Source organism: Bos taurus, chromosome 11, assembly GCF_002263795.3.
Source record: "Bos taurus isolate L1 Dominette 01449 registration number 42190680 breed Hereford chromosome 11, ARS-UCD2.0, whole genome shotgun sequence".
Classification (NCBI taxonomy): Eukaryota; Metazoa; Chordata; class Mammalia; order Artiodactyla; family Bovidae; genus Bos; species Bos taurus.
In genome coordinates, this window is record NC_037338.1 from 100906693 (window position 1) to 100932291 (window position 25599).

At 52.9% G+C, this 25599-nt stretch overlaps 1 protein-coding gene across 3 annotated transcripts in view; it reads left to right on the plus strand.

Moving 5' to 3' along the window:
* FUBP3 (far upstream element binding protein 3) overlaps window positions 1-25159 on the plus strand; it is a 49606-nt gene extending 24447 nt beyond the window's left edge. For all 3 annotated transcript variants that reach the window (XM_010810464.4, XM_010810463.4, NM_001101217.1), the window contains 16 exon segments: window positions 1244-1293; window positions 1629-1700; window positions 3094-3151; window positions 5160-5322; window positions 6132-6230; window positions 8779-8883; window positions 9885-9987; window positions 11015-11115; window positions 13348-13489; window positions 17271-17431; window positions 18192-18265; window positions 18588-18668; window positions 18806-18882; window positions 21497-21568; window positions 22768-22895; window positions 23793-25159. In XM_010810464.4, the coding sequence (XP_010808766.1) occupies window positions 1281-1293; window positions 1629-1700; window positions 3094-3151; window positions 5160-5322; window positions 6132-6230; window positions 8779-8883; window positions 9885-9987; window positions 11015-11115; window positions 13348-13489; window positions 17271-17431; window positions 18192-18265; window positions 18588-18668; window positions 18806-18882; window positions 21497-21568; window positions 22768-22895; window positions 23793-23801 (1458 nt within the window). In that variant the 5' untranslated portion in view covers window positions 1244-1280 and the 3' untranslated portion in view covers window positions 23802-25159.
* Window positions 25160-25599: the final 440 nt, after the last annotated feature.

A 25599-nucleotide genomic window follows, 5' to 3' on the forward strand; every position in this document is an offset into this window, starting at 1 on the left:
AAATTGTTCTGCGAGCCAAGGAACTGCCTGAGTTTTTGAGTGGGGCTGGTGCTGAACACCTTCTAGGACATTCCCCAGGACTGTCTCCCAAGAGTAGACCACTCTGTGCTGCATGCACAGGCAGCGGCCTGGTGGCTTCGCGTCCGGGAGCATGGTTACCCTTCACCACCACCAGGGGACGTCCCAGCAGGGCCCTGGGTCTCTCGTCCAGTAGACCCTTCAGGCCAGCTGAGGCCTGGCATTGGCGTTTACAGTCTTACTGCTGAGGAAGCCAGGATTCACGTGTCCCCAGAGATGTAGAGAACCCTCGTGCATGTGTAGCATGAGGATGAAGGCACGAGAAGCCGGTGGGCTGCAGCAGCGGCGCTGTTCATGCCGCTGCGTCTCTAAGTGCTGCGCTTTCCCTGAGCACACGCGCTGGATCCCGTGCTTTACGTGATGGGTAAAGATCCAGCTGTGTGAGGGAGGTTTGAAAGTGCTGGCTTTTTTTTTTTTTTCTTTTAAACTACTTGCATTTAGTTTTCCTCCTAAGGTAAATGTTTAGATTTAATTGCTTTCTGGGGTGTTGGGCAAATTGGATATTGTCCACAACACACTATATGGCAAAATTCGAAGAGTTGTTTGAAAGAACCAGTGCAGCGGTTGTTGTTTTTTTTTTTAAAGGCACATAATGGATGGGGTAGCATTTAACAGAAGTCCCTTGCGGAATAAGCAAGGTAATCATTCTGTACTGGTCAGCACCAGTTAGGCCTCAGCAGGACACTGGTTCCATTTGGGACGTCTCATCCCAAGAGGCAGATAAATTAGAGGGTGGCCAGAAAGCAGTAAAAAGATGGGGAAACAAGGACTGTTGACAAGTAGCTGTCTCTCTTCATCTGGGAGACCAGAATCGAAGGCTAAGCACACCCCACGCCTCAGAGGACCTTCAGGTGTTCAGCATTGCTGAGGGTAACTGTAGAAAGAAAAGTCAGTTGTTAGTGGAGCTGATGGTTTCATGAAAGAGGTTTTTTGCTCTGACATAGGGAAAGGGGAGGCTTGGGTCTTTGCAAGAAGTGATTGATCAAAAGGGTCTTTAGGGGGACCGCCTTTGCAGATGGTTGTAGACTTGTTGGCCATGTTGGCATGATTTATTTGACGCCTCTATCCTCTTAAGATTGCCAATATGGGAAGTTTGGGGAGCCGAAAATGATTGCAGAATTCTTTATTCTATGTATTTTTCCAAAATGTTCTTTGTTGTTTTTAGGGCAGTAATAACAGAAGAGTTCAAAGTGCCTGATAAAATGGTTGGATTTAGTAAGTACCCACGTCATCTCCTCTTTCCCTGATTCCTGTCCCTCGTGTTCCCTGTAACCCCCTTCGCGTGTCTGTCACTTGTAGTACAGTGCTTTGCACACTGCGTTCTCCAGAGCCCCGAAGCGGGCTCCACGCGGGGTACTGGGCCGTGGGCTCCCCGCTGACGTCAGCTGGGGTACCTGTCTTGTCTGCTGTGTTTCACGCACAAGTCCTGTGGCTCGCTGGTTTGCTGTGCCGCGAGCCGAGTATAAATGTTTGTTGAGTTAATGAAGTCGTCCGTGCAGGGTTAACTGTGGAGTAAGGGGCGCATCCTCACCCGGTTTCATTTGTTTCAGTTATCGGCCGGGGAGGTGAGCAGATCTCGCGGATTCAAGCAGAATCTGGTTGCAAAATTCAGATTGCGTCAGGTAAGGGCTGCTTTTTTCATAGATCTCAGTGTGGTAAAAACCAGACTTCATTATAAAGTCAGATGTAGTACCTCTGCCTGTTGCTTAGGAGCCTATAGGGGCTTGGTAAGTATACGCGATGGCTGTTTTCCCTGCAGTGGAGCTGGCCTCCCAGGTGAGAACCAGAAAAACCAGAGCAGAAGCAGGTCCCGGCGAAGCCGCCCATCTGGCGTCTGGGGAGACAGACCCTCTGCGGCTCTGGGCCCAGTGTGGTCCCTCCCGAGCACCTGCTGGTCCCGGACCTCTGTTTTCTGCACCAGAATGTGATGCCAGGCAGAGTGGGGCCTGGGGGAGTGCTGCTGTGGCTCTGGGCTCACTGCGGGGGTCTGCTCACCACTGCCCTGGAGTCGATGGTCCCTGCCCTTCGTGGAAAGGGGCCGGCCAGAGGCTCTGGCTCTGTGAGCACGTGTGAAGCTCAGCTCAGGACCTTCCCCACGTGAGATGGAGAGACACAAACAGGAAGAAGAGTTGTTACTTTGATTTATAATTTCATCATCTGAGTTCGACCACTTTCCACAGCAGAGGACAGGATTTAGAGGACATTTGACGACAGGCATGTTTGTTATTTTAAAAGATACTTCTACCGTGTCTCGAAGGCAGTTGCTGCTGTTAGCCATTTGTCTTTCATTTTTTGAATATGAATTTTCAGAGGCAGGTTTTTGTTGTTGTTGTCTGTTTATTTTTAATTGGAGGATAACTGCTTTACAATGTTGTGTTGGTTTCTGCCATCCATCACCATGGATCAGCCATAGATGTACACATGTCCCCTCCCCCTCGAACCCCTCTCCCGAGGCAGTTTTTATTTTAGGAACAGAATAAGGGTCCTGTGTGGTGTTGCAAAGTAAGGTTTTTTTTCCCCTCATCAAATGGCCCAGCACCAATTCCGCATGGATGTCACTGTTCCCTTGCAATATTTGTGCGATTACTGGTAATAACTCTGACACGCATACCATTAAACCCCACATGAGCGTGCCTCAGAGCTGCCAGCAGGTACCCTTTAAACTTCCCTGCAGGTGGACAAACTGAGGAGCAGTGGGTTCAGTGACTCTGGCACTTACTAGCACACTCATGGGGCAGGTACGAAGCTGAGGCTGGTAATTGGGACCAACACAGAGCCCACGGCTGTGTCCTTCCCACTGCCCCCTGCAGGACTTGTTTTTATTTGGAGAATCCAGGCTGGAGCTCCTAGCTTCATATTCTCTCCGCAAGCAGGAGCAGACTGTTTTTCTGGGAGCCGGGGCTTCTGTGGGGCTGGTGTAGGAACCAGCCCGAGAGACAGTCTCTGCACAGAGGCAAAGGCGCACGGTTGCCTGATGCCCACCAACACACCTCGTCTTCTTGATTCTTCTTGTAGAGAGTTCTGGGATTCCAGAGAGGCCCTGTGTACTTACCGGAACCCCAGAAAGTATTGAGTAAGTTTATTTTATTTACTTTCTCCTTTTCACTCTTCTTCCTCCGTCCCCAGCCGGGGAGAAATGGAAGGGCAGAATTGTTACTGAATACTGTCGATCTGTACTGCAGTCTGGCTGCGAAACACAGATGCTTCCTCAGGGAAGGATCTGGGAGGCTGCCACGCCAGGGGAGTTGTTCTGTTATTTTAAACACATAAGGTATCACCGATTTTTTTTCAAACCCTACAGAATTTCTCACAGCTGTCATAACACCTGCTTCCTAAAGCAGGTCCTCCAGAGTGTCCGTTCACCCTGCCTGAATGCTCTCATTAACTCACTTCTTCCTTGTTAATAACCTCCTTTACCTGAGCAGGTTTGGATCAGTTAAGCCTTTCTCACTTTGGGAAGCGTTGAGAAGCCTGGCATCACGTCTCTTGCCTGGGGCTGGTCCCGTCGCCCTTCTGCTATCTGTGAACCCAATGAGTCTACTCTCTTGGTGCCCATTGCCCCACTCAGAGGGCCCTGTGGACCAACCAGAGGGTGTTTTGCCTCTTGGGGCCCTTAGAGCAGCCTTGGGACAAGCCTCACTCTCGTACATGCATGCCCAGAGGCCTGTACCACATGCGAGCCTCCTAAGTCCCAGAACCTCCTGGGAAGGGGGAGGTGCTCACCCCAAGTCTGCTCCGTCTCCTCTTTCCATCTACCAAGCAGCGTCGCGTCGGGGGACAGGGGTGCCGAGATTATGTCTGGCTCAGTAGGTAGGGCTGTTTTATTGTTTCCCTTTCTCAGGGAGTCTAGATGAGTTTAAATTCTCTTGTTCTGCTGTAACATCGCAAGCAGTGAACCAGAATAAACACCACTGGCAGGTGTGCATTAGAGGCAGGCAGGACGCTTTTGCTGGAGTCCAGGCGTTTTTCTTCCAACGCAGGTCAATCTAGTGCACAGGCAAAATACTAAAAGGCTGCTGTAACTGAGAAGATGCCCACGGCTGGCTCTACACAGAGGCTCAGGACTGCAGCGGGCAGCATCCATTTCCTGCTGTTCGCCTTCTTCCTCCTCTTCTAAACATTCCTGCTTCCTGTTCTGCCCAAGCAGTCAAGGCAGCAGGGTTATAACTTGAGTAGAAAACTTTTTTTTTTTGCTTCAGTGCACAGTCCAGCCAGCCTGTTCAGTAGCTATTAAAGGAACCACAAAATAGATCATACGTGGTGATTCAAAGAACAAACACTGCAAATAACAGCCAGGGGAGATTCTGGTGCAGAAAAGGAGGTTGGCCCGACAGAGGACCTCAGTAGGCTGGGTTGTACTACTTCACCAGTACAATTTTCCTCCCCCCGTCTCCAGGTACATCAGCATAAAATTCCAGGGGAATGCAGGCTTTTGACCATCGAAAAAGCCCCAAGAAGGTGTACATGGCCATGCAGTTGCACCAAGGCCCTGCCTCCTTTTCTTCCCCACCCTTGAAACTGAGCTAGTGACTCCTAGCCCTAGCTGAAAAGTCACCCAAGCAGTCTGGTTGGTTATGGAGAAGAAATTCCGAGTTTGAGGATTCAGATGACGACTACTAACCCTTGCTTTCTTTCTTTCATCCTGTCTTTCTCCTTGCTTTCTCCTCTGCCCTTATTTAACCACCGTCCGTTGAGCGTGTGCTCTGTGAGGAGGGTTGTGCTGGACTGGGGCGCAGAGAGACGCAGGGGGATCAAAGGTAGGCTCTGCCACCAAGGCCGCTGACATTCGAATAGGAGACAGGCGTGTGTGTGGCATGCACACGAGACACGAGGGCAAGCGGAGGGCAGACGTGGAGGGGCTGTGGCGGGACGTTGCTCTTGTGGTGCGTGTTGCTTTCAACTTCAGCCCAGTAGCCTGGCGGATGGCAGAGCCCTCCCGGGTAGTGGGGGCAACAGCTGGAGTTGGCTGGAGGGCAGCCTTGACCCCTTCTTGTGTTTCCTGGGTGCTGTTTGTCCCTTCCTGGGCGCCCGGAGCGTTCACTTAACCACTGGTTCTCTTGTGGTTCTTCTCCCTCCCAAAGACAAGCCAAACGGCTCCTGGGGCAGATCGTGGACCGCTGTCGGAACGGACCCGGCTTTCACAATGATGTTGACGGCAACAGCACGGTCCAGGAGATTCCCATCCCAGCGTCGAAAGTGGGTCTGGTCATCGGCAAAGGCGGGGAGACGATAAAGCAGTTGCAGGTGCATGACCCCCGGCCAAGCAGCACTTCAGCAGGCCTCCACTTCCTTCGTCTTCCCAGCTCGGGAGGTTTGGTCATGGCTCTGGCTTGCCCGAGCTGGGCTGGCTGTGCATCACGGCGCAGGGCTCCCCCCGAACCTCTGCCCAGGGGCTTCCACACTTCTGAACATTTACTGTGGCCAGGCTTGATGCCAGCTGTGACACCAAGGCCTGGGGTCCCCCTGAACAGGCAGCACCCACTGTGGCAGTGAAGCCCTGTAGAGACTCAGATGAAGACCCTGTGTCCAGAGCTGGCAGCACTCCTGCTCATCAGCTGTCAGGCCATAGATGCAGCCGTGTACTTTGCTAAGGCTCAGGGTCCTCGTCTGTAAGAGCAGGGAGGCGCTGCCCTCACTGTTGTCGTGAACTGAAGTAGTACCCGTTATCTTTATTTATGTGGGACCCTGAGCGAGGTGCCCACTACTGCGTAAATGCTTCATGAACTGCTCTGAGCTCCAGATTCCCTCATCTGAGACATGTGGGGCCAGGCGTGCTTTAGGATTTAACACCCCCAGCAAGTTCCAGGGCTGCACCGCGTAATCAGATAGAGATTTCCACGGCTGAGCATAGTCACAGTCACTGAGAGGAGGACTAGAAGGATGCTTCCGTGAGTTTGAGTTCGTTTTGCTGCCAGATTTCGTTAGGAACAAGCTCTTATTTCAGGGCTCAGGGCCTTTGAAGTTGCAGGTCGGAGTTGTGGCTTATGTGCTGTCTCAGAGCCCAGTTCTCGGAGGCAGAAGGCTTTCTGCTGAGGACCCATGTGCCCCCACAGGAGCGGACCGGTGTGAAGATGGTCATGATTCAGGACGGCCCATTGCCCACAGGAGCAGACAAGCCCCTTCGCATCACCGGAGACCCGTTTAAAGTTCAGGTAGGAGAGAAACCGTGGGTCAGGCAGGTCCCAGGTGTGGTGGCATCACTTGGTGGTATGCTTGTTGTGTTTTTGTCATTTGGGAAATCATAAGGGGGGTGGTCCTTGATTTAAGGTAAGCTATGTTCTCACTCCAAGTTTGAGGGTGAAGAGAACTGGGTCATTCTGCCCTGTACCAGGGCTGCTGGACACATGTGGCTGTTGGAATCGTTCATATTAAATAAAAAATGAGTCCTTTATTTACACAGGCCGTGTTTCAAGTGCTCAGAGCCAGCCCGTCCATGGAGGCTGCGGCAGGGGCAACGCATGCACAGAGCTTGTCCACAGCACAGACAGTTTTGTTGGCTGAGGCAACTCTGATCCGATGCAGTTTCTGGTGCTGACCTGTAGTCAGCTCAGGTGCAGGCTCCCTGTGGCTTTTATTTGTTCCCTCAACCCATTTCAACAAGACAGCTGGCTGAGGTGGGAGGTGACTAAAAAGATGCCTGGACCACGGAAGGCACGTGCATGCCATCATCGCAGGCGCCCCATGTGCCTCCGAGGATCGCCCCCAGTGCTGAAAGCGGGCAGGGGCTCAGGTCTCAGTCACCCAGGGGCTCTGCCCTCCAGCTCTGTGACTGTTGGCAGGAGTGGGCGTGGGCGCGCGTCTGTCCCCGAGAGACATGAACGCTCATTTTTCTGCCAGCCTTCACTGCACTTTGAATCTCTCCAGAGCAATACATCTTGGAGAGCCAGCCTGGCAGCAACAGCTCTCCTCTGTAGGGGCTCTGGGGCTTCGAGCTGGCCAAGGCTACCAGTCTCTGACAAAAGGTTTCCCTTAGTTCTTAACATGGTCATTCAGCTGAGCTCAGATGATAGTCCCTGGTAGATATCATCTGATAATACTTTTTTCTGGTCAAGGTCTTCATATAAAACAATGATTTGAAAACAGGATTGAGGTGATTATGGTGGCTGCTCTGCTTAGGTTCCGGTCAGCAACACGGCCCTTCACGCCCTCCCTTCACTCAGCCCCGTCAGGTCCCCCAGAGTTTCCAGCCTCTTTAAATGTAGAAGGACTGTATCTAACCCTTCTGCACTTGGCTCATCCAGTCCAGCCTGTGGCCTCCACTGCTGTGCTAGTGGAACATTTGGCTTTTGTCTTTTGTAGAAAAGATACCTGGGCAGAGAGCTTATTTCATTGATGAATTTGCAGGAAAATTATTATAATGGAAAGTTTTTAGTATTTATTTTTTAATTTTAAAACTTTATTTTTTTATTTGGGAGAAGCTGTCTGCTGTATTTAGGGTAAACTGTTCTTTGGGTTTGGTTTTTTTTTTTAGTTTTCCAAATTTTTTATTATGAAAAACTGCAAATATAAAAGTTGAAAAGATGGTGTAATCAACATCTGAACACCCTCAACCTGCTTATACCATTTATGTGTGTGTGTGTGTGTGTGTGTGTATTTTTTATTTTTTTGCTTTACCATTTGTGAGTAAATGGCAGGTACCATGTAACTTTTCTGGGCTTCCCAGGTGGCTCAGTGGTAAAGAACCCCCCCACCAATGCACGAGATGAGGGTTCAACCCCTGGGTTGGGAAGATCCTCTAGAGACGAAAGATGGCACCCCAGTTCCAATATTCTTGCCTAAAAAATTCCATGGAGAGAGGAGCCTGGCAGGCTACAAGTCCATGGGGTTGCCAAGAGTCAGACGCAACTGAGCACACGCATATGACATTTTACCTCTAAATCCTGCAGTATGTATCTCCTAAGAATAAAGCGTCCTTTTTTATTATAAAGCGGCCTAGGAAAATAATAGTAGTACCATGACATCATCTTACAGTCAGTCCGTATTTCGATTTCTCCAAATGTCCTCGGACATTGCTGTTTTGGTTTTTCTTGTTGTTTGATTTGATTTTTTCAGAACTCTGACCCTTTCTGGGTTCCCACAAGACCTTGACTTGTTACATGTGGTTGCTCCTTCGCCCCAGCTCCTCTGGGACTGGTGCTGGCCCGGGTGGGATGGACTGACTTAGGGACCTCCGCGGGGAGAGGACCCTGGATGTGCCTTAGAGATGGTCAGGTGTGGGGCGTGGGCTTGCCAGTTGGGAAGAGACACTCGAGCTCTGCGAGCCGGCAGGTATTTGCAGGCTCCCAGGCTGACCTCTTCCCTTGACCTCCCCAGAACTTCTCTGCTGAGAAAGCTACCCCACAGTCAGAGCTCTCAGATACACCCTCTCCCCACAAGAAAGAGATGGCATACTGGAACATAGTGGGACGACCGTAATCGAGTTCTGACCCAGCCCAAGTGTGCTGACCCACTTGCGGCTGTAGCAGACAGTGAACCCTTGTCTGTGTGGACACTTGAGATTTTATATGCACGCTATGCTGCTCGGCAGCAGCCTGCCCCTGTCCCAGGTAACAGTAATAATCATACAACACAGTGAGTTCTCCCACAGCTGAGCACCTTCTGAGGCTTTGAGCCTAGCGTAAGAGGGTTTAATCTTTCACCTGGGGTCATGTGTTTTTTCAGGATTGTTTTCCTTAATGCCTTTTATCTGTGTTTATGCAGCAAGCGAGAGAAATGGTCTTAGAAATCATCCGAGAGAAAGACCAAGCTGACTTTCGAGGTGTGCGCGGTGATTTCAGCTCTCGAATGGGAGGAGGCAGTATAGAGGTATGCTTGAGTTACAGGTTAGTAGGCAAGCTTAAGGTTGAAGGTCATGTTCTATTAGCATTCAACCTTGAGCAAGTTATTTAACGCCTATCTCATCTGCAAAACCCGACAAGTATGCTTGCTTCCCTGGGGGTGTATGGAACGAGTGTCAGGTGTAGTGAGGGATGCCAGCTGCGTGCATTTCAGGGACTGGGGTCTTTCCCCCTGGCTTGGGGTTGTGCTTCAAAGCTTACCCCACTGCCCAGATAAAGACCAAAGTCCAGGTTTTCGCGGTGACCTGTGTTGTGATGGTATCTAACCGCTAAACCTATTTTGCTGATGAGGTGGAATGGGATTGTAATATATCCTTGATGTTGCTACAGCATGAGTGGATCTTGCAAACATGATGCTTGATAAACTCAGCCCAAATGCAGAAGGTCAGATATCATATGGTTCCACCTACATGAAGCGTTAGACTAGGCAGAGAGACAGAAAATAGAATAGAGGTTACCAGGGCAGTGTGGTTTCACAGATACTGACTGCTTATTGGGGTGATGAAAAGGCTTGGGGCATAGGCGTCGGACACTGTGATGGGGTTTAGTGCCATTGAAACGCCGCGTTTACATCGGTTAAGGTGATAAGCACTGTGTTACGTGTGTTACCACAAAAGAGTGAAGGACCATGTACCAATGTGTGTGGTGCATTTATGCTTATTTCATAGAATTTGGAAGATAAAGTTTTAATCTTAAATATTTTTTAAACTCTTTATCAGGTTTATTCTTGCTTTACTTCATTTTTGTAACTATTTTTGATCAAGTCTCATACCTGCTAGATGCATTTAATGGACAGGAATACAGTCATCAACCACAACATTTTTCCTAAGAGGAAAAAAAATATGCTTTATGTATCATTTCCAGGAATATGTTGTAATAAAAATGGTATGCATACACACTTACACCAGACTTGCAGAAAAGACAGGTTTGCAGGGAAATGCTGATGAGGTTTTGTTTCTCTGTGCTCAGGTGTCTGTGCCTAGGTTTGCTGTCGGGATTGTAATAGGAAGAAACGGGGAAATGATCAAAAAGATCCAGAACGATGCCGGTGTGAGAATTCAGTTCAAACCAGGTTGGTTTTGATGATTCTCGAAATCTTCAGCATTATGAAGTAGAGAACACCTCACAGAACAAGGACTTTGTTTTGTTAGCCCGCTGTGTGTTCTTTGCTCTCTCTCTCACCTTTTCTCTCGTTAGCAACGTTCTGTTACCAGATTTCCAATCCAGTTTCTCCTCCGGCCCTCATTTCTTTCTGTGGATTTGCTGGCAGGGTCACCCTTCATGTACCAGAACACGCTAGCCCAGGAGTGTCCAGGCCTTTTTCTTTTTTTCTTTAGACCAGTAAAAGTTAAGGGAGTGGGGTTCAACATTAGCATTTCCAGCTTTTAATTTGCCAATTAAAGATTTAAAAGCAAACACCTTATTTTTTATTTCATAACATTAAAGATAAAACCATTTAAAAAAAAATCTTGGCCTTCCCTGGTGGTCTAGTGGTTAAGGCTCTGTGCAGGGGGTCCCAGGTTCTATCCCTGGTCAGGGAACTAAGATCACACAAAGCCCCGTGGCATGGCCAAAAAAAAAAATCTTAAGGACAGTTCTTTAAGTGTTACAAATTTACTTTTATGAGCAAAGTTATCTACAGTGTCTTTATTTTCCTCATCGCATGAGGAAAATCTTTGGAAAATATTGCCATAGCTCAAGTCTATTTTCAAGTTTAGTTTCTGTAACTTTTTTTTTTTAACATTTATTTATCTGGCTGTGCTGTGTCTTAGTTGTGGCATATGAGATCCAGTTCCCTGACCGGGGATCCAGCCTGGGCCCTCCGCACTGGGAGCATGGAGCCCTAACCACTGGACCACCAGGGAAGTTCTATGATGCCCCTTTTAAATGGCTGTAATTGCGTAATGAGGTTTGACAGAGACCGTGCAGAAAGACGTAGCTGTACATGTTTCCCTACCTAAAACGTGTCCTAAATGTAGAGGTGTGTTCTTATCATCCCTTCAGTGGTGGTAGGAACACTGACTGCAAATCAGATTGATGTTTGTTTCCTTCTGAAGCAGGGCTTTTCCTAATCCCATCTCTCCCATCTTGTTCCACAGATGACGGTATTAGTCCGGAGAGAGCTGCACAGGTGATGGGACCCCCGGATCGATGCCAGCATGCAGCACATGTCATCAGCGAGCTTATTCTTACAGCACAGGTGGGTCTGGCTCTCCAGAGTTCTCCTGTCTCACCCTGGAGAAGCAGCCTGGAGCAGTCGCCCCCCTCTCAAGTCCCATTTCTAAAAACCAGTACTCTCGTCAGTTACCTCCCTCCAGGATTATAGCCAGTGGCTTCTCTCCGTCTGTCTTTTAACTGCCTTCATTTTATTTTTTCCCTGCCAGTTTATTATTCTTCTACCTGTTTATTATTGCAGAATCTAGATTGTCTTCACAAAAGTAAGTTCCTGACTGTTTAAGCTACTTGGAGGATTCACAGTGTAGCTGGCCAGGTTTCGAACAGTTGGGCACACCTATTATAAGACAAGTCAAATCTACTCTTAGCTTTAGAAGGCACTTCGTGATCTGCCAGGATTTTAAAGCTGTCTTCAGGCACCACAGTCCATGCTCATATTCACATTTCTCTGGAATGAGAGCGGGCTCGTGTGACACCTTCCCCCCTGTGTTACACACTGCTCTGGGGAGCTACTATAGCTGGTGGTCGGCTGTCATGTCATGTCCCCCAGGTTTGTAGGAAAAGTCAGAGCAGTAGGAGCTGAAGAAAGAAGCAAGAGGTTAGAAGCCATCATCCCAGCTCTACCGTCTTTCATGTGGCCTTTGGCAGCCTAGCCATTGAGCCCCTCTGGGTATAGTTTTCTCAGCAGCAAGCCAAGGAGGTTGTTTGTACCTGGTGGTACACCCCACATGGTCCCGAGTCATCTGGGGGTATACCTGCTGAGGTTACAGATTTATGGACCACCCCCCACACCCGCCCCACCCCAGATTCCTGAATCAGAATATCCAGGAGTAGCTTGGGCTTCACCCATAGTCCCCAGGCAGTTCTTAGGATGAGGCAGGTTCAGAGAACAGTCACGGATTCCTTTCTGACATCCTTCTTCGTGGTAAGAACTGATGATCCCGGAACTGCGAAACTGTGAGATGAGGAGGAGACAGCCTTGTCTCCCAGAGCCCGAGGCGTACCCCTTTTAGCAAGTCGGCTGTGTGTGTGTGTTCTCATGTAGATCCCTAAATCACCTTGTTTGCTGGTCGTCTGTCGCTCATAAAAGCAGAGTGCCGCAGGAGGCATTCGTCAGTTCGGCTTCCTGCTGGTCTAGATTCCAGGTAGACATTCAGTTCACTCTTGGCCGACGGCATCCGGTTCCCTTACTCTGCACTGTGTCACGGGTCTGTCGAGCTGCCCCTTCCCTGAAGGAGCTCTCAGCTCCACCGGGTTTGCCATCAACATTGAAAAGGTTTTCAGGGCTGCCGCTCCTGAGTGCCTCACAGGATAGAGGCCAGAAGGGCTGCTTCCCCCTGGAGAGAAGGGGGTCTTCCTCTCTTGGCCGCCGGATGTGGGCCTTCTATCTGCTGGGTGAACGGTGAGAGCCCCTCCAGCCCCAGACACGGGCGGGTGTGCCTGGCTTCCCCTCCGTCTTTTGAGGAGTGAGATAACCAGTTTTGGTTGGTTTGCTTTTGTTTTTAATCCTTTTATTCCTTTTGCTGGTTGGATTGCAAGGTGCCGAGCTTTAGCCGACTCTTTGTGACCTCCATGGGCTGTAGCCCGCCAGGCTTCTCTGTCCATGGGGCTTTCCAGGCAAGAATACTGGAGTGGGTTGCCATTTCCTCCTCCAGGGGACCTTCCCACCCCAGGGACTGAACCAGCATCTCTTGGTTCTCCTGCATTGGCAGGCAGGTTCTTTACCACTCGCGCCACCTGGAATTGCAAGGTATTCTGATTCTCAGAGCAGTGTCTGAATTGTTCTTTATAGCAACCTTGTCGGGGGAGGGCCCGAAGTCACGCTTGCCACTCACGTGTCACTTTCAAAAGCCCACACGTAGCTCTTCAGCATCTAATATCAGGCTTCTGGTAGGCTCAGCACTGAGAAAACCAGCTCCTGATGCCTGTAGACTGGGGCCCAGTGATTAAAACTCCCGGGATCAGGGCACTGGGTTTCAGACTTCAGAATTTATACCTGACTGCCTGTTTTAGTTGGGTGTGTTTGTGCTGTTTATGTAACCATGTGATTTGTCTGCACACATCTCCGTGAATGTTCCTGTGATTTGTGTTAATTCTGGTTTTAAAAGAGCACTTCAGAATCTGAAATGTGGGAGAGGTGCTCAGGTCCTAATGTGTGGCTTTGATTGCATCCTGTCACTTAGCCTCCTCCCCAGAGAGGAAAACTAATCCTGGAGGCAGCGGCAGAAACGTCACTTGAGCTCCGCTTCCTTCCCAGGAAAGAGACGGCTTCGGAGGCCTGGCGGTGGCCAGGGGGAGAGGCCGCGGCCGTGGCGACTGGAGCGTGGGGACCCCCGGCGGCATCCAGGAGGTGACCTACACTGTGCCGGCCGACAAGTGCGGCCTCGTCATCGGCAAAGGTAAGCCGTGCTGTGAGGGGTTGGCGCTCCCCCTCTGGCAGCTTGGCCTGAAGGCAGACAGGCCACACGTCCAGTACCTCCGAAGCACGAGGTTCACACTGCTTTCTACACTTGACCAAAGGGGCCAGGCGCAAGGCTGCCGCGGCCTTCCAAGGCACCCCCCTTGCCTGGGCCTTCTCACGAGCCAGGGCACAGCGAGTACTTCATCACCGTGTGGAAACAGATGTTATATAAGGGAGACCGGCTGCCTGTTGAAGCAGCCTGGGTTGCTGGAAATGCACAGGTGAGGAGCCCCTGAGTGTTTGTCAGTGGACTGATTGGGGATTAACTCACTTCCAGGGAGCTTGGAGGAAGCATTCAGATCATTTCCGCCAGCGAAGAGTGCGTTCCTTTTTGCCTCACTGGATGTGGGTGTTTGGTCTGCACTGACACGACGCGTGGGAAAGGCTTTATCTTTTCAGCGCGTTCACCGCAAGTGACAGACACCCTGTGGAGGGAGACACACCTTGACTTGTCAGTTGTTTCTAGGTGTTTTAGAGAACATTGGGTCAGAAGCCCTTGTTACTGGCTAAATGTGGCTCCTTCCTTCAGTGAAAAGCAAGGGAGAGGGCAGACCGGTTTCTGGGCCATCTGAGCTGGCAAGAAAGGCTGCTGAGAGCAGGTCTGGGGCCTGAAGCAGTAGGCCCGGCTTCTCCACCCTCTAAGCAGAGCCCTGAGCTGGCAGGAGACTTGTTCAGCGTCGGGCTTTCTGTTTGCTTCTCAGTTCATTCCTTTTGTATGTATTTGACAACATATGGAAGATAAAAATACCATTTTCTCCCAGAGTTTCTCCAATTTCTGTGATCACCAGGCATCTTGTAGCTGTTGGAGGGGTGCTGGCATCCCACGGAACACGGCCCGGGGACATCTTCACCCCCAGAAAGCCGAGGCTGCTGTGGCCAGTGCCCCCGAGCCGGCCTTCGGTCGTCTCCCAGAGTCTGTTCTGGGCCCCGCTCTCGGACGCTGTGTGTTTTATGCTCTTTTAAAACGTTTTATCTCCTGTATCTGTGCTGTCACTTGGTTATTAGCCTCTCAGAGGTGGGAGGAGTGACGTGAGTTTGTTCTGATTTTCTGGCAGGGCGTATTCATGCTGGGAGGTGTTCAGTGGACATTGTTAGCTGCCCAAATGCTGCGATCATTCAGACATGTGACCCAGACTGTCAGCTGGCCTTCTGCCATGACGTTAAGTCCAGCTGACGCCTTGGAGTTCGAGAGTCAGATCTAGGTTTTTCTGTGCTTTTCGAGAACCGTCATGTCAATGAAGGTTTCACGGAAAGTGTCTTTTCCAAAGCTGGCGGAGCCTTGCTGCCGGTGCTGTGACAGTTGCTTGTAGTCAGTGACGCCTCGGCGCTCACAGGACGGCCTCTCTGTCCTCTGTCCTCTATAAGGTCCTCCTGAGCGATCCCCAGAGGAAGGAGGCGGCAGAATGCAGCAGTCACAGACGCTGTGCCCTACCGCTCCAGGAGCAGCCTCAGGAAGCCAGGATGTATTTCACTGGGGCAGGAGCTGGGGTCTTTCTGTAACTCCCTCCCTGCAAGGGCTGAGTCTGAGGTCTTCCTGTTTTCTTGGGAAAGGCGCCAGGGTGAGGGGCGCCACACGCAGGCAGGCCTGCTCCCACCCCCCACCCCCCACCCCCCACGACAGCCCTTGGACAGACGCTGCGCCTCCCTGGGCCCCTGCTGGATTTCCATGATAAATACAGCAATGGTGACAGATAGTGTGGCCAGCCCTGCTCTTGTCAGCCAGGCCTTTTAGCAGGTTTGATTAATTGCTTTACGATTTCACGTCCGGCCGGGGGGCCACTGGTGGGTCGCTTCTGCCCCCCATCAGGTGGAAGAATGGAGCAGGCTGCTGAATGTGCCTGGAGACAGCCACCATGTGCCAAGCTGGTGACCTCATTTTGCAGGAAGATGAACTTAAATTAACTCCTTCCGGCCCCTCGCAGTTTTTCGGTGCCTCCTCACTGTATTAGCATGCGCCCGGCGCCTCGAGGAAAAGTCTAGGGCTGCAGGCCCGAGTCCCCGACCTGAAGGAGGGCCTGGCAGGGCCTGCAGGTTCTCAGTCCCAGGCATGCACGCCCTTTCGTGCTCTTGCCTCCGGGACCAAGCGGTCTGGGCAGAAGTGGGGTGTGCAGTAGAAGGGTCTCCCACCTATTCTTAGCTCTTCATCACTCCCCCAAACACTCTTGCCTAGGAGCGAAGCTGCTTACCTTTCACGATGCAGAGAAGATAAAATTCACAACCTGTGGGTAAAGGTCAGTAGTTCGGGGGCCGGGAGGGGCTTGTACAGACCCGGAAGTAGAGCGAAGCTGCTGAAGACTACAGCTAACCTAACCCTTGGCTAGCGCTGCCCCCAGGAGCACGTGTTTGCTCAAGGCAGAAAATGCAGGGACGCTGTCCTTACACTGTCGCGGATCTTCAAGAAAATCATCCATTCAGCCTTTGGGTCAGCTGGGCTTCTCTTTTTATGAATTTCCTTTTAAATTGAGCACCACCCTAAACCCAACTAGCATCCTGCCCAAACTGATGCTGAGCCAGGCTTTCCTGAATGCCCACAGCCGCCTGGTTTCCTTCCTGTGATGCCGAGGGCCGCTCACGCTGCCTTCAGGGAGAACGGCAGACCCAGGCCCCGTCTCTACTCCTGGGCCCTCGTAGACTCCCCTTGTGCTTTCAGGGTGAGATGAGCCGGTGCAGGCCGAGCCTGTTGGCCAGGCCCCTGCTCACCTTCGCCTTGATGCTTTGTGTACACGTGGCTTTCCAGCCGTGCGGGTGAGGGGCAGGCTGGGGAGGGAAGGGTTGTGGACACGTTACAATGAAATGACAGTTGGAGGTTAGTTTTGACTCTGGGTGGGGAGGGGTGACACAGAGACTGGCCTCTAGTCTTCGCTTTGATCCTTTGGGGCTCCCTGGTACCCTACTCCAGATTTTATACAGACTGTCCTCCTCCGGTTTTATAAAATCCTATGCTCCAAATTCTCCTCGTATTCTGGCTTTACCCTACCCCAAAGAGCAGAGCGGATCTGTAAGTTCTGTGAAATCTGAAAGGAAGAATCAAACCATTGTTAATGCTGGTGGAGCTTTTGTTACGCAAATTTCATTAAGAGACTGGGACTCTCCCAGGTTTTCAAAGAGTCCAACTACATTTTCATTAGCCCTGCTCCACCCAGGCCTCTGTGACCCCCATCCTCAGCCTGCCTCTCCGTCTAGACCCGCCCCCACCCACGGTGAAGACAGAGACTTGAGGAGCGACAGGATGGGGGTATTAAAGGCCGGATGGGCTCTGGGTGTCGCTGGGCCTGTGGCTGTCAGTTTGACCTGTGGAGGGAGGGGACCAGCCCTGCGGTGACACCGCCCCTACCCGCCGCGGGGCCGAAGGCCCCCATTGTGCCAGGGAAGGGCCGAGCGGGAGGGAGCGCCTTCCCCAGCTGAGCTCATTGTGTGTAAATCTGCAGTCGGGCGCCTCAGCCCAGGACACAGACGGGGACCAGTGGCTTCTCTGTTGGGGTCCTTGCCTCAGCCTGGCTCAGAGGGCAAGACCAGCTTCAGGGCAGAAGCCTGGTTTCACGCGTGAGACAGCCCTAGTTTTGACTAGAACCGTTCTCAAGCATAAGTGGACAGGACTTGTCAACTCCTAGGACGAGCGCTGGTGGGTGGAAAGCTCCCCCTGCTCCTCTGTGAGCTCCAAGCTTGGGGTTTGCCACACAGTTGCCCGCTTACCCTTGTGTCTGTCCTGCCGCCCACAGGGGGCGAGAACATCAAGAGCATAAACCAGCAGTCGGGAGCACACGTGGAGCTTCAGCGGAACCCCCCTCCCAGCACTGACCCCAACCTGCGGATATTCACCATCCGGGGGCTCCCTCCGCAGATCGAGGTGGCCAGACACCTCATAGATGAGAAAGTCGGCGTACGTACGTGGGCCCTGCAGCCCGGCTCGGGAGTCGCGGGGGTTTCTTTTGTCTGTCCGAGGTACCTGCTTCCCCCCAGAACCTCACACTTCCCGGGCCTCTGGGTCCTCTGGTGATGCAAGGGCCGCGGCCCCCTCCCCCGGTGCCAAGGGGCAAGGTCATGGTGCAGGGACACGGGCCAGGCCCAGACGCGCAGGGCTCCCCTGGCCACCGCTGCTCAGGCCCGAGCCGCGGCCCCGCAGGCTAGAGGAGCAGCCGGGCGGCAGCCTCCCCCAGCTCTGTCCCCGGACCCCCACGGCCTCGCCCTGGCGGCCAGCCCCTCAGGCCAGCCCCTCAGGCAGCGTTCATTGACTCTGGCTTTAGTTTCAGGCGCCTCAAAGCAGATAAAGAAAGGGAGTGTTGATGGAGGACAGATGGGCCACTGCTCACCTCAGAGGGGCCGTAGAGTGGCAGAGAGAGCCGTGGGCCGGCCTAAGTTGACGGGAGAGTCCAGCAGGTTGGTCCCTCCCCCAGGGCGGCACGCCAGGGCAGGTGCGGTGGTGCAAGACTGGCGGCGTGGCGCATCGGCCACCGGAGGGGCAGCAGCCACCCCTGCAGTCAGGCCCTTCCGCGGGGAAGGAAGGCTAGTGAGTGCCGCAGGGTGCCTTTACCCCACGAGTCTCTGTCTTCCCGGAGACTGTGGCTCGTCCCGGGGCGGGCCTGGGCAGAGGGCACTGGTGCGGCCGGCGGGCAGTGAGAGTCCCCTCTGTGCCCTGACAGGGGACCAGTATTGGAGCTCCTGGACCCTTTGGACAGAGCCCCTTCAGCCAGCCGCCTGCCGCACCTCATCAAAAGTGAGTCTTCCGCACCCATCTGGACTGCGAGAATTCCCTGCCCACCCAGGAGGCCCTCCTTTGCCGCTGCTTCTGGGGATGCCAGCCGGAAGCCCGGGGTGTGGGCAAGACGCATCCCTGTCATCCCTCTGGCCTGTCCATGGCTCACTGACCAGCACTGGGCTGAGGGCCTGCCCAGAGGGCAGAGGGTCCCCTGGCCCACCAGCATCCCCAGGGAGGGCTTCCCGCCCTGAGCTGGGTCAGGGAAGGGTGTCTTTTGTGAAAGCCCTTCGTATGTTGGGTCCTCAGCTCTTGTCTTTATCTGTTTCCCACTTTCTTTCAGCACCTTTCCTCCAAGGAGCTCAGGGTGCTTCCCAAACATTGCTGCTAAAGTGAACGGAAACCCCCATAGCGCCCCTGTGAGGTGGGTGGCCGCCTTTACTCTGCTCACTGGCTTCTCCGGAGACCTTGGTGCTTGCCTGGGGGTGGGAGGTGGGGTGGGGACGCTGGTGGGGAGGGGGTGTGGTCTGCCCTGGAATGAATGGCCCTTGTCCTCCGCAGTGGTCCTCCCGCCTTTCTGACCCAGGGCTGGGGCAGCACCTACCAGGCGTGGCAGCAGCCCACACAGCAGGTTCCAAGTAAGTGATTCAGGAGGAGGCAGGACCCCCGCTCCCAGACAGGCCTCCTGGGGCCTCGGGCACATCTCCAGCTGGGCGGGGACACAGGGCCTGACGACTCCTCAAACCTTTCTGTCCCACCAACCCCGTCCTCCTCCGGGCTCCAGTCTTCACCCCTGTTCCCTGCCAAGGGTCCAAGAGGCCTACGGCTTGGCCTGAGTGCCCCCGCCCCGCACCCCGCCTCCCCCGCACTGGGTGCCCACCCGCTGTCCCCTCTGGTCTCCAGGCGGCTTGGCCTGAGTGCCCCTGCCCCGTACCCCGCCTCCCCCCCACTGGGTGCCCACCCACTCCCGCGCTCTGGTCTCTAGGCGGCCTCCTCCCTGTCTTCTTTTCTGGCACCATCTTAGGAAGGGACTCTTTCTATCTCCTGAACTTTCAGAAAACACAAAGAGAATTTGCTGTCTTAAGAAAACTGATTGTAAAAAAAAAAAAAAAAGAAAACTGATTGTAAAAGAGAAAGGTTGTTGGAATCATACCCACGCCCTCTCTCTAGCCCACATCAGCTTCAGGAACTCGTTCTTGAGTTCAGTTGCCGGGAGAGCTTATTTTTCATAGGCTTCCCCCCCCCAAAAAAAACCAAAAGCCCCACGAAATTGCTTACCTTAGGTTCTTTTTGTTTTGGGACATCTGAAGGGCCAGCTTGGCGGTATTTGGAAAGCGCTCTTCAGCGCGTCGGCAGGCTTCCCTCGGCGCCAGGCCACTGGACATGCTGCTCTCAGGAGCTGGCCCCGGGGTTCCACCCCTTCCCTCCTGCCCCCCAGCAGAGCACTGGCTGTGAACCCTGCCCCAGGCACCTGTCAGATCCATAGCTAGAGAAGCACCCAGGAGTCCGGAGCCTGGCTGGATGGCCTTAGGCGTGTCCCCCTTTCTCTGGGGCTCCATTTCTTTTGTCAGTGAATTGAAAGATTTGGATTTGATTTCTAAAACACACGTGAGCTCTGACACTGCATAGCTGTGTTCTTTACCTTCTCTTCTCTGGCATTTTCTTAACAAAACGTTTTAAACGTGCAGAATATCCTTAAGAACTCCACCACGAACACCTTCCCACCACCCAGGTTCTCCCCTCCCCATTGCACAGTGCTCGCTCACCCCACAGCCCAGCACATTTCCTTTCCTCCTGTTCCATCAGAAGGCACCCCCAGCATGGGAAGCGGCCTGGGTCAGGGCTCTCCTGTGCCCATCACCCAGGACAGAGAACCCGGGAGGAGCCCCCGACTGTGGGGAGACTGTCCCGTAAAGCTGCAGGGTTCACGTGCGTCTCCGAGGGGGTTGGGGTTCCTGCAGAGCCCACCCCGCTGCTGCCCCAGGCCCAGGTGGGTAAGGAGTCAGCAGAGGCACTCGGGCCAAGTAAGCGGAGCACAGCTCGTCCTGGTGTTTCGCCGGCTCCATCTGTTCTGTTGCTTGTTTACTCAGGAATTGAGAATTGATTTTGGTCCATGTTGTCGAGAAGAAAAATCCTGTTGCCCACACCCTCCACATCTGAGCGGGGCGCCCCCACTGACCCGTTCCTCATGCCTGGCCTTCTCCGATCTACGGCCTCCTGTCATCAGCACCCAAGTCCGAGTCTGGTCCTGCCCCAGTAGGGAGGGGGCTCTTTCCCCAAACCCATGCCCCTCTCAGTCCTCAGTAAATTAACTCGGGGAAAGCATTTGACCATGAAACCTGATTTTGAGTACATTCTTCCTACCTGAGAATGTCCTTCCTGCCTGAGAATGAGATGGTTGGGTGGCATCACCGACTCAGTGGACATGAGTTGGAGCAAGCTCTGGGAGTTGGTGATGAACAGGGAAGCCTGGCGTGCTGCAGCCCATGGGGTCGCAAAGAGTCAGACACACCTGAGCGACTGAACTGAGCTTCCCGCCTGCTGCAGGCGGTGATTCTAACCGAAAGAAGGACATTGGTGGGGCCTTCACAGGGGGACACACAGGCCAGCCCTCAGCAGAAGAAAGGTCCCGCCTTGTCTGTGGTCAAGTCTAGTAACCACCCCCCACCCCATGCCCCAGACAGACTGCTGCTGCTCTGCGCCTCCCCCACCCAGCCTTTCCACACCCAGTAATTCAGAGAGGAGGGCGGGGGCCCCCCCTACACACATCCTCTGCCCCCCAGCCCACCCTGGACAGCGCGAGGCTGGGTGGGGGTCAGGTGTGCATTTTGGCGTCAGCCCCTCGCTGCGTGTACTCCATCTTGTCATCTTGAACATAGTTTCTGGAACTTTCCCTATGTGTTTCCTGTAATTTTCTCCTTGTCCAGAGGCAGCCATCAGTCTTTGAACAGTAAGGGCAGGGGAAGGGAGTGGTCAGTGCCATTTGGACTCTCTGTCCATCTGAGGGCCAATCCAGGGAGCCGCAGACAACGCTCGGGGCCTCAGGTTCTGGCCCCGGAAGCCCAGGTCTCTGACCCACGGGAGTCGAGGCCGCTCCTGCTGCTTGCCCTAGCCTCGCGGGGCTCAGTGGCATCCTCCCTCAGGCGGCCTGCCTCCCTCCTCCCGGGCCAGTGAGCGAGAGTGGAGAGCAGGGCCCGGAGCCTGTGGGCCGGGGAGCCCGAAGGCCTGACTGCCTTTGTGTTCTCCGCACAGGCCAGCAGAGCCAGCCGCAGAGCAGCCAGCCCGACTACAGCAAGGCCTGGGAGGACTACTACAAAAAACAGAGTGAGTGCTTCGGCCTCTCCACAGGGAGGCCCCGGCGCCGGGGCCCACGCCTGCGGGCTCCAGAGCCGTGGCTCCCGTCACCTCGCCGCGTGCCCTGTGTGCGTCCATCTGGGCGTCTGCCTGTATCTGCTCCACCTGCCCCAACCCTGTCAGCGAGTTGCGCGGGCGTCTTTGTCTTCCTCCCCTGCTCGATCTTCCCTTCTGGGCTCCACACGGGGCGAGCCTCAGCCTGGGCTGTCCATGTGAGGACCCTTGGTTAGGCCCAGGCCGGCCAGGGGCCGTCAGCCATCTCGCCACCCAGCCACTGCCCAGCTCTCCCTGGCCATCACGGGGCAGGTGAGGCAGGGAGGAGGTGAAACTGAGCGGGGCCTCTGAGGCTGCAGTAGGGACTGAGATGTTTTCTTCCAAAGTAAGCTCCTCGCTGTGCCAGTTTTCTCCACTAACCCAGTTTTTTTAAAAAGAGGAGAAAACTTCATAACGGCAACCCTCCCCCCAATAAAAACTACCTCAAGTGAATCACTGAAAATGAGTCCTGAGCCCTCTGTGTGCATCCCACAACTGCTGAACCAGCGCGTTCAGGTGTGGTCAGAAGAGGTGTCTCGTGTCTTGAGTCTGAAGGATCTCACTTGCTGCTTGGAAGAGCGCGGCTCAGACACTGTCAGAGAAGCAGTCATCCTGTGTTTGCGATCGTTACCAGGCCCATAGCCCTTCTAGGGGCCGGGGCAGGGGTCAGAGGGGTCACCGTCCCCTGGAGCAGCTGGTGAAGGCGCCTGTGCCCAGTCTTCCCAGACCCCCCCAACCCCCACGGTCCAGATCCTGGACCCCCATGGGCTGCGATGCCCCGTGCAGGCGCGCGCACATACACCCCTGCTGGGGCGCCTGCTTCCTTGCCCTCTCTCCTCCCACCCTGGCCCCGGGCACTGGCAGGGAGCTGGCTGGACAGACAGACGGACGCCGAGAACATGGCTGATGAGAGAAGCAGACTGTAGGTGTGGAGCGGGGCCCAGGCGAGAAAGCTCTGATAACCATGCTGTCTGCAGCCATGCTTGGGCAGACCACGTCTGGCCAGACAGCGTGGGCATCAGGCACTTCGTCCAGGCGCCCCCTGGGAAGCCTCCCAAGAGGCTCTGGGAAGGGGTTCCTGCAGGCTGACTGTGCCCTTTGCCTCCCAGTAACCGGCGCTCTGCTTTGCCTGTCAGGTCACGCCGCCAGCGCCGCGCCCCAGGCCAGCACCCCACCGGACTACACCATGGCCTGGGCGGAGTACTACCGGCAGCAGGTCGCCTTCTACGGGCAGACGTTAGGGCAGGCGCAGGCCCCTAGCCAGGTCTGTAGCCAATCGCCCGCGACGCCGGGACCACCCAGGCCTCCACTCCCCCACCCCAAGCCTTCTGTGTGTGCCTGACCTCGGGCCCCAGTGGTACAGAGCCACCACCCTGGCCCCCTCCTCGCCCCTGCTGGAACAAATTGGAGCCTCTTAGGGAAAGAATAGGTTAGGCAGACTGCCGGGCTGAGCGGCCTCGGTGTCTTCCTCTGGACCCAGGCTCCCAGTTGTAAGTGAGCCTGCCAGGCTGAGCCGGCCCTGGGCAGGCATGGCACTGCCCCTGGGGACTGGTGGCCACTGCCCAGTGCTGTTCTTGAAGAGGGTGGGGTGGCCAGGCTGTCACTTTTGTCCCCAGTCAGCAGTGAGGGGCAGCAGGCGGAGAGCAAGTCCCCCCCTTCCAAGGCTGGAAACCAGAGGGCTCTGTCCAGAAAGTTTTCTTCCAAATGTGGGGAAGACGGGGGACCAAGTACTCCTGCAAGCCGCATTCTAGGTGACCTGATGCCAGTCAGGTCCCTGTGCACAGTCCCTTGGTGACCACAGGCCCTGAACCCCCAGACCAGTCTGTCATCTCACTGGGAAACTGGGCCCTGTGGGGACAGGAGTTGAGGGGGGGAGGCGGTAGGTGACCAAGGAGAAGTGTCACTCACTCCCCTCTCCCCGCCCAGGATCCCCTGTGGAAGGAGGCGCCCAAGGCCTCATGTGTGAGAGCTTGTCTGGGCCAGATCCCGGGTGCGAGGGCAAGAAGGCGCTGAGACATTGGCGCTCACACACGTGTGTGTGTGTGCACGCCCAAGCACGCGTGTGCCAGTGCCCATTACCTCTCTGCAGACAGAGCCCCAGACGGCACATCAGCACCTGAGACTGTGCCCTCAGACTAACCTGTCCCCCTTCCTTCCACAGGAGCAGTAGGACCCGCGGCTCCCCTCCCTCAAAAGCATTGTGAGCAAAGACCTGTTTGTAACAGAGGTTTTTGGATTTGCAAACCCTTTGATGAAGAACCTTTGTTTTGTTCTGTGAAACACTATATTTAGATTAACAGAATTTTTCTAAAAATCAGGAGAATTAGTTACTAAAAATTGCTGACAATTTTTGTTTCATTATCGTTGTTCGTTACTTCAAATGCGTAAGCTCTGGGAATCTTTTTGGAGCAATACCTGCAGATTCTGGTACCAGAATGTGCCTCAGAGCGGTGACATTTCAACGTGGTGTGTTCTGGTTTTGTTTTGTTTTGTTCGTGTGTCTCTTTATTTACAGTTTTTTCTGTTGCAACAGAAAAAAGTGGCTTGGAAGTCTTAGGTGGTTTGTAACAAATTCTTTAAAAAAATTTTTAAACAGTATTTAAATATTCTTAAATGTGTAAATTCATTAAATGTTTTACTTCTAATTTCTTGTATCTTGGCTGTCTGGTTTTATTGCATTTTTTAAAAAACTGAACTATTATGTATTGTAATTAATTATGTGAATTCTGAATTGAGACAGATAATTGTATTGCTGTCCAACAGGGATCGGGAGGGGGCATTTTTTAGGGTTTGTATAATTTCTAGAGTTCTAAGGGGGTTAATAATATAAAAATGTTTTTGTGTGTTTAGCAGATGTTTTTTCATGTCTCCATTATCTACCGGTTGCAATTGTGTATCTAAGACCTCCAAGCTTGTTTTAAAAACAAAACAAAAAAACCTTTCTCTATTCTCTCAGAAATATAAATACTGTTATTTTTAATATTAAAAATAAATTCAATATAACTTTTAACAAACACTGTGGAACATTAAACCGCATAAAAATGTAGTAACTATTTTTTAATTCCAAGGTGTTTTTTGCTTTTTTCTTTTAAATATTTTCTTAATATTTGTCAAATTAACTAGATGAATAAATAAATCTAGCATTAACCGCAATATGAATTAAATAATTTTGATTTAATAAAAGGGATAATATGGTTTCCAATGTTTACTGTAGTGTATCTTGTACAGGTAACATGTATTTTTAAAGGAAAGAAAAACGGAATTGAAGCTATTTTTTTTTTCTTGCATTTTTCAATTGACCTGGGGGACATTCCGTTTGAGATGTACTGAAGTTACAGTGTCTGGGAGGTATTCTCCTTTTTTTCCTTATAATGCTTGAAATGTCTAACTATTAAAAAAGGCAATTGGAAAATGTTATGCATGTTGTTTTTTTTAAAAAAAAAAAAGACGTGTTCTTTTTATTTGACTGACAATTCATTTTACACTCTACATAATAAAATTTCCACAAGACATCTTGTGGGCAAAGTATTTTTCAGTCTGTTTGCTTCCGGTCTTGTTCCTCCCACGGCCCCTGCCTGCTGCCCGCCCCCGCCCACCCTTCCAAAGAAAGGCTTCTCGGTCCCATCACCTGTGCTGCCTGGCCCAAGCTGATCCGAGCACAGCCTGCGTTTGCAACTCCTTCGTTAAGCTAACTTTACGTTAATGGCTACGCATCATCTGACAGTTTTGACTTTAGAGCCTGGGTTACCATCAGCCCCCTTACCTGTCACATCTACACATCTCTCAATGTGGGTGTGACACCAAGAAGTCAATAACGGGTCTCCTTGCAGGGGTGCTGTCATCGTAAGTGGAGCCGGAAGATTCATCGAGGGCAGTCAAGATGGGGGTGGGGGGGGGCCGGGGGCGGGGGTCCAGGCACATCCCCGCACCTGAGTCAGCTCTCTCCCGCCCACCTACCTCCCCACACA